The 12557-nt window shown below is 43.0% G+C and overlaps 1 protein-coding gene across 1 annotated transcript in view; it reads left to right on the top strand.

Moving 5' to 3' along the window:
* The first annotated feature begins 2275 nt into the window (after window positions 1–2275).
* zfc3h1 (zinc finger C3H1-type containing) overlaps window positions 2276–12557 on the top strand; it is a 71540-nt gene continuing 61258 nt past the window's right edge. The window contains exons 1-4 of the mRNA XM_087997119.1: window positions 2276–2772; window positions 10199–10600; window positions 10678–10748; window positions 10871–11102. Coding sequence (XP_087853245.1) covers window positions 2292–2772; window positions 10199–10600; window positions 10678–10748; window positions 10871–11102 — 1186 coding nt within the window. The 5' untranslated portion in view covers window positions 2276–2291. The remainder of the gene's footprint in view (window positions 2773–10198; window positions 10601–10677; window positions 10749–10870; window positions 11103–12557) is intronic.

The following is a 12557-nucleotide window of genomic DNA, read 5'->3' as shown; positions in this document are numbered from 1 at the left end:
CGAAAAATTCATTTGCAGGTACCAGCTGCCTTTGCTTCACCATGCATGTGCAAAACCTCTATGCCTATCAATCATTGGGTTGGGCTTTGGGCTCTCTGCTTTTTTTTGGTAAGAAGGCCTGAACTACCTCTATGTTCGAAGCTCCTTGGATGCTGCCTGAACTGCTGTGCTCTTCCAGCACCACTAATCCAGTACCTCTATGTTCCGCCTCGGGACCCTCCAACGCTGGCATCAAAATAGATTTCATCAGTTTCCTCATTTCCCCTCCTCACACCTTATCCCAGCTCCAACCTTCCAACTCAGCACCACCCTCATGACCTGTCCATCTTCCTTCCCACCTCTCTGCTCCATCCTCCCCTCCCACCTATCATCATTACCCCACCTCCATCTACCTATTGCACCCTCAGCTACCTTCCCCCCAGCCCTGCGCCACCCCACCCCCCCTCCCTCCCATTTATCTCACCACCCCCTCAGCTCACAGCCTCATCTGGCCAAGTTTGCCCTCACTTTGAATATCTTCTCCTTTGATTCCTCAATTTCTTCAGATCAGTGGCATAGCCATGGGTACCTGCATGAGCACAGGTTATGCTTGTCCCTTTGTGGAGTATGTGGAACATTTCTAATTCCAGTCCTACTCCAAGTTGCTCCCTAAAACTCCTTCTCCAGTACACTGTGGACATAATTGGTGCTTCCAATTTCCACACTGCTCTCACCTTCACTTTGCCCAACTGACTCCTCCGTTCCCATCGTCAATGTCTGTTTCCATTCTAATTGGTAGGCTAGCCACCAAAATCTATCACAAACCCACTGACTCCCTCAGTTACCTGGATTATACACCTTCACACAATACTTCCTATAAGGAATTCATTTCATTCTTACAAGGGGTCTCAGAAATGTCCATCTTTTTCCTCAATGGAGGATTCCCTGCAATCCTGTTTAACAGGCCCCTTAGTGGTGTCAAAACTATTTCCCACATTTTTTTCTTCACCCTTTTGCTTCCCTCCCACCTCAACAGGGTCCCCCATCCTCACTTTCCACCTCAGCAGCCTCGATATGCAAAGGATCATAAGCCACCATTTCCGCAACTTCCAGTGGGATACCAGTACGAGGTACATATTCCTCTCCTCTACCTTGTCTGTATTTTACAGGGACTGTTCACTCTGGGATAATCTGGCCCCTTCCTCCTCCACTTCCAACACCTCCCCATTGCAATCATAGGTGCAACACTTGCCCATTTACTTCCACCCTCTTAACTATCCAAAGCCCTAGACAAACCTTCCAGATTTACCTGCACTTCATTCAATCTATTCTCAATTATTTGCTGCTCACAATGCAGCCTCCTCTACATTGGAGGGATGAAACACAGACTGGGTGACAGTTCATGGAACATTTATGTTCCCTCTAAAAATGAATCTGGGTTTCCAGTTGCCTGCCACTTCCAAACATCCTTGTACAGTATTCCCACAGCAACTTTTCTGTCTCGGACTTGCTGCAATGCTCCAGTGAGGCTCAGCACTAGCTGGAGGTACAATATCTCATTTTCCACATTTTCCTTGGAGCCTTTGGGACTCAATATCGAGTTCATTAACGTTAAGGCCTGAACACCCCTTTCCCAGTGTTCCAAATACCATGTCCTAGCATAACAATGGTTTGCTTTCAACACAGTCAATTCATTTTCACTCACTCACTCACACTTCTCATTATCACCTATCCGCCTTTTCTCCTTCCCTGGCTTACTATCAACAATCCCTTTGTTTCTTTTTTTTTCCTCTCTTTGGGCTCAGTCTCTGCCTATCAACTCATTCATTCTCTTGCCCTACCATCCAGTCAGAAAGATACCATTTGTTTCCAGATGCTATGTCACTGGGCCCAAACCATTAACTCTCATTTCCCTCCACAGATGCTGCCAGGCCTGCTGAGTTTATCCCTTCTAATGGAGACCTGCTTTCTTCACAAAGATACTGCGGAGTTGCTCCAGCAAATTTCTGTTCTTGTTTCAGATCTCCAGCAATCGTAATTCCTTGTTGTATTTGAGTTAATCCGCAGTTCCTTGTTTTATACTAACAAAGCAACTAATTTGGTGACAGCAAGCTCCCCTGATAAATAAATGATGAGGGAACTGGAAGGAAGCCAAGTGCGAACCCTTCCCTCTTGTCCTCATCCACACAGGGGCCGCTCTCCGCATGCGCGGGGAGGGGCGGTTCCTCGCTGCTTCGCCCCACCCCCGCACAACCCTTGAGACGTCACATCCGTTTCCGGTGCCTGTGACGGAGTCTGCGACAGGAGCAGCCATGGAGCTGGATGGCGAGCGGCTGTCGCCCAAAGAGGAGGGCGAGCTGGAGGACGGCGAGATCGACGATGACAACGACGAAAATGTTTACCTGGAGTCGCGGCTCGTCTCGTCCTCCACTCCGAAGCCGAGGCCCAGCAACAGCGGGGGCTCGGGCCCCAAAAGCCACCGGCCGCTGGCCTCCGGGAACGGCCTCGTGTACCGGCTCAAGGAGCCGTACCGGGGCTTCCCCCAGCAGCCGCCGCCGCCCCCTCCTCCTCCTCCCCCGCCCGCGCTCCATGGCGACTCGTCCCGCTCCAACTTCTGGGAGAGGAGCCACGGCACCTTCGGCCGTTTCCGCTTTCGGGAGGGGTCGAACCGCGGCGGCTGGGGCAGGGGATTTCGGGGAGCTGGCCCTCGGGGGTTGAAGAGGGGGAGACTGGGACCCGGGCCCGCCTTTATCGGGAACAACAACATCCGCAGGGATTCTCCACCCCGGAAACGTATCCTTTTCCCGTCCCTCTGCCGCCCTAACCAGCGTTTGCTCAGTTCTACCGCTGACCCCACCAGGACCTGAGCCTGACTGACGAAGCACATTGAGAGAAGTTGAACCATTTAAGGAATAGACCCACCCTTACCTCCTCCATTTGAAGTGCGTTCCTTGACTGGCGTCAGCACCCAGTCGGAAGCGAATCTTTGGGGTTTTTTTCCTGACAAAATGAAAGAAAGCGATCGGATGCCGTGTGCTGTTTAACAATATTTCTTAGTCCTCGTGAGGTTTAGAGGGATACTTATCTCGAGGAAATGAATGGGGTTGAGAGTTTACATTGGGAGGGTTGCATTATCATATTCAGTGCAAGCTTTGTGTGTGGAAATTCAGACATCTTTACATTTGGCTGGGATGCTCAATGTAAACACCCCTGGTGCTCACCTTCCACCCTACCACGTCTCTGGTGCTCTTCTCCCACCCTACCAACCTTCGCAGAAACCAAATCATCCGCTGACATTTCCGCCACCTCCAAAAAGACCCCGTCACCAGGGATATATTTCCCTCCCCACCCCTTTTCCGCCTTCCGCAAAGACCGTTCCTTCCGTAACTACCTGGTCAGGTCCACGCCCCCCTACACCCCCCCCCCCCCCCCCCCCCCAATCCTGGCACTTTCCCCTGCCAACGCAGGAACTGTAAAAACTGCGCCACACCTCCTCCCTCACCTCTATCCAAGGCCCTAAAGGAGCCTTCCACATCCATCAGAGTTTTACTTGCATATCCACTAGTGTCATTTATTGTATCCGTTGCTCCCGATGCGGTCTCCTCTACATTGGGGAGACTGGGCGCCTCCTAGCAGAGCGCTTTAGGGAACATCTCCGGGACACCCGCACCAATCAACCACACCGCCCCGTGGCCCACATTTCAACTCCCCCTCCCACTCTGCCGAGGACATGGAGGTCCTAGGCCTCCTTCACCACTGCTCCCTCACCACCAGACGCCTGGAGGAAGAACGCCTCATCTTCCACCTCGGAACATTTCAACCCCAGGGCATCAATGTGGACTTCAACAGCTTCCTCATTTCCCCTTCCCCCACCTCACCCTAGTTCCAAACTTCCAGCTCAGCACTTGTCCGGACTTGTTCTACCTGCCTATCTCCTTTTGCACCTATCCACTCCACCCTCTCCTCCCTGACCTATCATCTTCATCCCCTCCCCCACTCACCCATTATACTCTATGCTACTTTCTCCCCACCCCCACCCTCCTCTAGCTTATCTCTCTACGCTTCAGGCTCTCTGCCTTTATTCCTGATGAAGGGCTTTTGCCCGAAACGTCGATTTCGCTGCTCTTTGGATGCTGCCAGAACTGCTGTGCTCTTCCAGCACCACTAATCCAGAATGCAATTTGTGGACAAGTTTTAGGTTGAAACCCTAAGTGGAGGTCATAAAGATTGCTTGGTTTGACTGGAGAGCTCTTTGGTTCAGTTGTGAAATAGCTATACTAATGTGTGTACAAATACTGTATGCAAGAAAAGTACACATTTTTTTCTAGCTAGCAGGTGTGATGTAACAATATTAGTTCATTCCACTGCAGGGTGATGCCTTTGCCTTCGTTACTTTGAAATGTAGGATTTTTTTTTCTTGGCTTTATTGAGACCTGTTTGGATAGGTTGACAAATGTCTAAGTAGAATTTTTGTGTGGCTATTTTAACACTTGTTTAAACTGCAATCAGGATTAATATCGCACTTAAAATTCTATTAGCTGAATATACCGTATGCTTGTTTGTGTAGTCTGTTAGTGACAGTTTGTGTTAATTTAATTTCTTGGAAAACTATTCTTTCCATCAAACTGTAATTCAAATAGTCTAGTCACAACTTTGTCTAAAATTTCCCTGAATTACATAGAATCGCTATAATTGTAGGGGTCACGGACTAGTGTAAAGCAAAGTTACCAAGGTCAGACTCTGAATGGGGTAACATATTTAACATCTGAAAAGCTATCAATTCAAATTGATTGCCCCATTTTTTTCAACTTTTTCTTGCAGTATCTACAGTGGTCACTATTTTGTAGTATCTCAAGGATAATAGAAATGTACTTTGCTGTATTATGCAGAACTTGCCACAAATTCTGGTTGAGACATTGAATGCTGAACCAACCAGCCCAATTTTGTAATGATTGAATGATGGTTGTCACATACAGTGATGTGTTGTTTTGTGTGATATGCATGTGGATCATACCATGCAAAGTGTCTCAGTAACAGAAGATAATTCAGAATAGTGTTACAGCCACAGAGAATGATCAGAATTAACATTTGAAATTTGTTCAAAAGTTCATGTATTCAAACCAATGGAAGAGAGTATTATGGTTTAAGTGGCAATGTTTACCCAAGTAACACTATTCAACAAATTAGTCATCATGTTAATTCTGAGCATGGAGATGTTGCTTAAACTGTTTTAGGGACAGTCTTGGTGAAACAGTGCCAGGTTTCTAAGAAGTTTGACAGAATACTGGCAGAAATCACTTGTCATAATTTCCAAGTAATTAAACAGATTCTTTGTGATATACTTTGTCTTGCTCATATGTTGAATAGCTGTGGAATAATATTAGCTTTTAAAAGATTTATGTTGTGATGCTGTTTGGCCGTGAGTTACTGCTTGCTTTGTAGGTGTGAATAGGTATCTTTGGAGGTTTTGTTCGTTCACTAAAATCTTGCAGTACTAGATTGTAAATAACTATGAACAGGATTTTCATGCTATTACAATACGTGATGTTTGACTGTAACTGGATGTTACTGTTTGGAAATGTATACACAAAGGGATCTCTGGGTGTCCTTATTCATCAATGAAATCAAACAGGTGGATGCAGCAAGCAAGTAGGAAGGAAAGTGACAGGTTGACTGTGATCATGTGATGGTTTGATTTCATAAGTAGGAATGTCTTACTGCAACAGGGACTTGGCGAGACTGCACTTAGAGTATTAAGCATAGTTTTGGCTTTTCTATGTAAGAAAGGATATACTAAGAATGCTGCACAGGTTCATTAGACTGATACTGTGTGTGGCAGAAGTGTTTGAGGGCAGATTGGTTGATTTGAGGACAGAGTGGCAGATGGAGTTTAATTTCGATAAATCCAAGCAGGGCGTATACACCTTAATGGTAAGGTCCTGGGGAGTGTTGCTGAACAAAGAGATCTTGGAGTGCAAGTTCATAGTTCCTTGCAAGTGTCACGGGAGAGAGGATAGTGAGGAAGTCATTTGCTATGCTGTCCATTATTGGAGTTGGGAGGTCACATTGTGGCTGTACTTTGGTTTGGCCACTTTTGGAATATTGCATGCAATTCTGGTCCCTCCTGGCGGAACGATGTTGTGAAACTTGAAAGGGTTCAGAAAGTATTTACCAGGATGTTGGGAGGGTTGGAAGATTTGAGTTATAGGGAGGGCTGTTTTCCCTGGAGTGTCGGAGGCAGAGGGGTGACATTATGTAGAGATTTATAAGGTCATGAGCATGGATAGACTAGTCTTTACCCTTGGAGTCCAGAGCTAGAGGGCATAGATTTAGAGTGATATAAATGGGACCTATGTGGCAACTTTGAGAGGGTGGTGCGTGAAGGGAATGAGCTGCCAGAGGAAGTGGTGGAAGGCTAGTACAATTACAGCATTCAAAAGGCATCTGGATGGGTATAGGAATAGGAAGTGTTTAGAGGCATATCGGCCAAATGGGACTAGATTAGGTTAGGATATCTGGTTGCCATAGGCGAGTGGACCAAAGGGTCTGTTTCCATGCTCTACATCTCTATGACTGGGCCTGTATTCACTAGAGTTCAGAAGATTGAGGTGGGATCTGATTGAAGCATAAATTCAAAAAGGCTCAACAAATTACATGGAAAGAATAATATTTTTTCTGCTTGGAATGTCTAGAACCCGAGGTCACAATCTCAGGATAACAGGCCATTTCCTGGGAATTAAGTGCCACAGAAAGTTATGGAGGTCAAGTAAGCGTATTCAATAATGCAATTTGATACACTTTTTGATGACTGGCGTCAGGAGATATGGAGAGAGGGAATATGATGTTGATTTAGAGGGTCCTCCAGGATCATATATGGATTTCAGTAAAGTATTTGATAAGGTTCCACACAGGCTATTGCACAAAATATGAAGACATGGGATTGAGGGTGATTTAGTGGTTTGGACCAGAAATTGGCTAGCTGAAGGAAGACAGAATGTGCTAGTTGATGGGAAATAGTCATCCTGGAGTTAATAGTGATATACTACAAGGATCTGTTTTGGGTCCACTGTTTGTCATTTTTATAAATGACCTGGATGAGAGCATAGAAGGATTGGTTAGTAAATTTGCGGATGATGCTAAGGTCAGTAGAGTTATGCATCATGACGAAGGATATTGTAAGTTATGGAGAGAAAGCTAAACAGCAGGGCTGAGAGGTGGCAAATGGAGTTTAATGTGGAAAAGTGTGAGGTGATTCACTTTGGAAGGAGTAACAGCAATGCAGAGTATTGGGCTAATGGTAAGATTCTTGGTAGTGTAGATGAGCAGAGAGATCTTGGTGTCCAGGTACAGAGATCTCTGAAAGTTGCCACCCAGTTTAATAAGGTTGTTAAGAAGGCATACGGTGTGTTAGCTTTTATTGGTAGAGGGATTGAGTTTCAGAACCATGAGATCATGCAGCTGTACAAATCTCTGGTGGGGCCACATTTGGAGAATTGCAAACTGTTCTAGTCGCTGCATTGTAGGAAGGATGTGGAAGCTTTGGAAAGGGTCCAGAGGATATTTACTATGATGTTGCCTGGTATGGCAAAGGTCCTCCGAGAAAAGGCTGAGGGACTTTAGGCTGTTTTCATTAGAGAGAAGTTTGAGAAGTGACTTAATTGTGACATATAAGATAATCAGAGGGTTAGATAGGCTGGAAAGTGAGAACTTTTGACTTCCGATGGCGATGGCTAGCACAAGGAAGCATCCCTTTAAATTGAGGGTTGATAGACATAGGTCAGATGTTGGAGGTAGCTTCTTTACTCGATGGGTAGGGACGTGGAATGGACTGCCTGCAACAGTAGTAGACTTGCCAACTTTAAGGGCATTTCAATGGTCATTGTGTAGGCATATGGACAACAAAGAAATAGTGTAGGTTATATGGGTTTCAGATTGGTTCCACCATCGAGGGCCGAAGGCTTGAACTGTGCTCTAATGTTGTGTTCGATATTGAATCGTGAAGCAGGCTCATAGGGCTGATTTCTGCCGTTACTTCTGATCTCTGTCATCTAGACCAAAAAACTCATTCAACTGGTCTCAAACAAGAAACGTATGCATATATTAGTTTCAGGGTGTTGCTATGTACGTAGGCTATATGTCCAAAGATTGGCACTTGCCTTCAGCTTCTTGGAAGAGAATGGGCACATCTGCCACTGACAGTGTCCCATGACCTTCCACTTAGGAAACACTCAGCACAATGTCCAATATTGGATGTAATTCTGTGATTGGGCAGCATTTGTTGAATATTTCAGTATACAAAGAAACATACTTAAAGCCAATTTAAGTTTCAGTTGGGCTTGGAGTACAGAGGAACCTCGATTATCCGAACAAACTGGTCGGGGAGTATTTCGTTCGGATAATCGGATGTTTGAATAACACAGTTCAGCCAAGCATCGGGACTGTTGCGATGTTGTCAGATAATCAGAAATTTGGATAATCGGTGTTCAGATAATTGTGGTTCCTCTGTACTCAGTTTGCTTTTGAGTATTTACAGCAGCGTAATTTGCTAAGTCTAATTTTCCTGTGCAGTATGTTAAAAGTATTAAAAACTGTTTTGAATAGTTTATGGCTATCTGCATTCTAAATTGGATGATATGGTTTCCCATTAAAACTTGTAGGCCCAAGGCTTTCAAACTCCAGTCTGATGACGTCTTTATCCCTGAAATAATCTCGAGTGTCTACGAGAAGGAAAAACGCAATCATGAAAAGAGAGCAATAACAAATGGGCAAGCTCTCCACTTGTTACAAAATCAAAATAATTTCAGTTCTCCAGAAGACATTGATGAATTCCACATCTGATGCTCCTGGAGAGGTCCCAATACTGCCTTTGCTGTGTTAGTTATCTAGGCTACCCAGCTTTCAGGCAGAGAGTATTTACTTTCAGCATGAGAGGAAGGTAGGTGGAAGCCAGCTACAGTTTGAAATTCAGGTGCATTTGCATTGTGGTGAATGTTAGACTACAATATCTGATCTTCTGAAGTTATTTCCAGCATTTTATTCACGAGAATCAAACAAAGACGTTAATATAATCACGGAAAAACTCAGTTTAAACTTTTAAGTGTCCATGCTATTGTACATTATAAATTTATTATTACACGATTGATTTAAATAACTGAGAAATTAGACTGAGTTTGTACTGGTGAGTAACATATTTAAGAATATTATATTCAAGTGACCTGCAAATTGGACAGAAAGAAACTCATGCTTCTGGGAATAAACATGAACCTGTTTAACATCCCTATAATGGTATTACTACTGTTGGTCCAGATTTTACGAGTAACTGCTTGCGTGAATGTGGCCTGTGAACAGGTGAAATGTGTTTGCTATTAACACGTAATCTTTATTCCTGTTGAAAGCCATTCATTCAACTTGCATTAGAATGTTAATAGAGTCAGACTTGTCCTTTATCTCTTGGTTTGTCTGGTATATCACATCATTGTCAATGTCAGGTAAATAGTTCTAAATTGTTCCTTAAATACTTGTTTAATAAATGGCATATTGAAATATCCTTTGCGCAGAGTACTTTTGTCTCAGTTATCAGACCCTCAGTGCCTCAGATATATGAAAATGATATCTTGCATAATTAAGAGATGCTTTGGGGTTTTTCCATATGCAATGACTGCGTGAACTGCTTTAGTGAGTTTGTGTGTACATATATTTTATTAATAAAAAATCTTTGAAATAAAATGGATATTGTAGAGCATTTAGATTGGAAGTCCATTTCATCCATGTGAGAAGGCTTTCAACTTATAAAAAACAGTTTGACATTCATTTAAGGAAAAAGAATTTCCTGTAATAATTATGAAGATGCAAGTGATGTTCTTTTCGGTTGGCTATGTATTTTAACTTGCACTACAGTGAGCATTAGCACCAGCTTATTCCCTTCAGTCTTTAGCATGAGCAGTGTAGTCTGAATGATTATTGTATAGTGCCTCAGCTTTTTTAATTGAGTTCCTTGATTATCCCTGTCTTCTGAATGACTGCAGATTCATTACTTACCTCAGTGAGGATTTACTATTGGAAGCTTCAACTTCTGATGTCCATTCCTCCTTTTCAGTTTATGAACGTTGCTCATAATATATTGTGGAAAATTTGACACTTTGATTTTGCACATCTGAAGTTGGAGTATTTAGTTATTATGTATTGAAAGTGTTAAGTTTCCTTGACACTTTTAACTCAGCAAAATTTTTTGGGCGGTTCCCTTCAAGAAGACCAGCTCAGTATTGCAGAAATGAAGATGACATGGATGAAACATTTGAAGATCTTCTTAGGAAATATAAAGAGATTCAGCTGGAACTGGAATGTCTTAATAGAGAAGAAAAAATGTCTCAAACTACCAAGGGAGAAAACTTGCTGGAAGAGGACGGTAGTATTGTGTCTGGGAATGTTAATGTTGAAACCAACAGTATTGAAAAGAACAATTTACAGCTATCCACTGAAAAACCTCAGGTGAAAGCTTTTCAGGCATTTGAACTAAAACCTCTAAGACAGAAGCTACGAGCACCAGCCCAGCTGGAACAAAGCGACCAACTAAACGACAGCCAAAAACCAGAACTATTGGAGCCTTCAACAAATAAACCAGGTATGTAGAATATGAATTGTGAAAATAATGGATATACAGGTACTACAATTTATTAACTTGGTTACATTTTCTTACAGAGTGTGAAAATAAAGATCCAGACCATTCTAGTTCAAATAGTAAAGGGGTTTTGACAGAATCTCCTCTCAAGGTAAATGTTTGGCATATTTGTGTTTTCTAAACAAAATGGATTCTTGTATTTGTACTGTCCAAGTTATAGTAGTTTGAAAGAATTTATGATTGTTGGGTACTTAATTTTGTAATATTTAACAGGACGAAATCAAAGCGGACGATGATGATGTCGAGGAGGAGAGGGAAGAGGAGGAAGAATTGTCAGAACTCCAGTTACGCCTTCTTGCATTGCAGTCTGCTAGTAAAAAATGGCAACAAAAGGAACAATGTGTAATGAAAGAGAGCAAAGAGAAGCTTACTAAGCCAAAGGTGTCTCAGCAGAAAGTCCGAAGTAGCCCTAAAACCCGTGTGCTGAAGAAGCCACTTAATACAGGTAACACCAGAGTTTGGTAAATTTTGGATTAACACAGGTTACTCTGTAATATTTCAGTCTGGAGGGGACAAAGGAATACAGGGAAAGTTTTCTGAAGTATATCAGTTAAGTCACATGTCCATGTGGGTAACATTAGAGGTAAATAGGGAGGAAGGAGTATCTAAGAAGTGGTATGTGCTGGGGCTGCGATTGTGTAGATAAGTGAAGCAAAAATAGATCCACTGAGAAAGAAATGCAAATTCTTTTGAAGATTATGAAATGGTTGATTATGTCAAAGTGAACAAAAATTCAAGGAGGTAACAAGGAAGGATTGAACATGGTGAAAGAAATTGTGACTGTGAAGCCTTGGTGGCAGGGAGAAGATTTGATTAAAGCAAATTAGAGGCAAAGATGTGGATTTGGTTGATGCTTTCTGGAGCTTTGGAGATGGGGAACCATTTTTAGGAGAGGAGAAGAGGAGGATGGATTTTTGAGAATGTGACTGATCGCAGTTTTGAAGTGGGCCGAGGGAACCAATTACAATGACCATGTGGGCACTAGGATGACAATTGGTGGTCTCTAGGAGGAGTAATGTAGGAGCAAAGATGAAATGAAGAGAGGGATAAAAGAAGCTTGAGAGTCCAGATTAGCATTGGGACAAGAATATTGGGCTCGGTAGATATTAAAAAAAAAACAGCAGAGATTGCTGAGTTTACATCTTAGAAAGTAACTTGCTTGTTGCTCATGAACCACTGCAACCTTGAACTATTGTAGTCACTATGGTATAGATACTCAAACGTGGTTGTTGGAAGTTCAAGGATGTAGGGAATATGGAAGAATGGGCAATATAGGCTTTGATTGTTCAAAAGAAATGATCATCCTGGTAAGCAAGTGTATTTTTTCATTTCATTAAAAATGGATGTCCTGTTCAAGGTCACAATTTATTGGCTATCCATAATCATCCTTAAAGGTGTGGTGAGCCACTGCAGTCATTGTGATACAGGTACAACAACATTGTTAAAAGTTATTGAATTTTAAGGTGGCAACAATTGAAGGTGATTGAAATCAAGATGGTGTCTGACCTGCAGGTGGTGGTGTTCCTATGAATCTGCTGCCCTTCCTGTTCTAGATTATAGAGTTCATAGATTTGGAATGTAGTGTTGGTGAAACCTTGATGAAATGCTCTATGGCATCTTGTCAATGGTGCACACTGCTGTCACATGTGCTGGTGATAGATGAATGTTTAGTCTGCAGGATGGTATGCCAATCAAGGGAGCTATGTTGCCCTAAATATTGACTACTTCAGTTTTGTTGGAACTGCAGTTAGTCAGCCATGTGGAGAATATTCAAACATGCTCTTGGTGCACCTTGTGGTTGTTGGAGAAGCTTTTGAAGATTATGAAATGGTGGATTTTTGAGAATGTGACTGATCGCAGTTTTGAAGTGGGCCGAGGGAACCAATTTGAAGGTGAGTTA

This window comes from Chiloscyllium plagiosum, unplaced genomic scaffold, assembly GCF_037043375.1.
Source record: "Chiloscyllium plagiosum isolate Xiang-an unplaced genomic scaffold, Cpla_swu_hap1 HiC_scaffold_19, whole genome shotgun sequence".
In the NCBI taxonomy this organism is placed as follows: domain Eukaryota; kingdom Metazoa; phylum Chordata; class Chondrichthyes; order Orectolobiformes; family Hemiscylliidae; genus Chiloscyllium; species Chiloscyllium plagiosum.
Note: the sequence above shows the minus strand (reverse complement) of the source record. Positions and strands in the feature narration are given on the sequence as shown.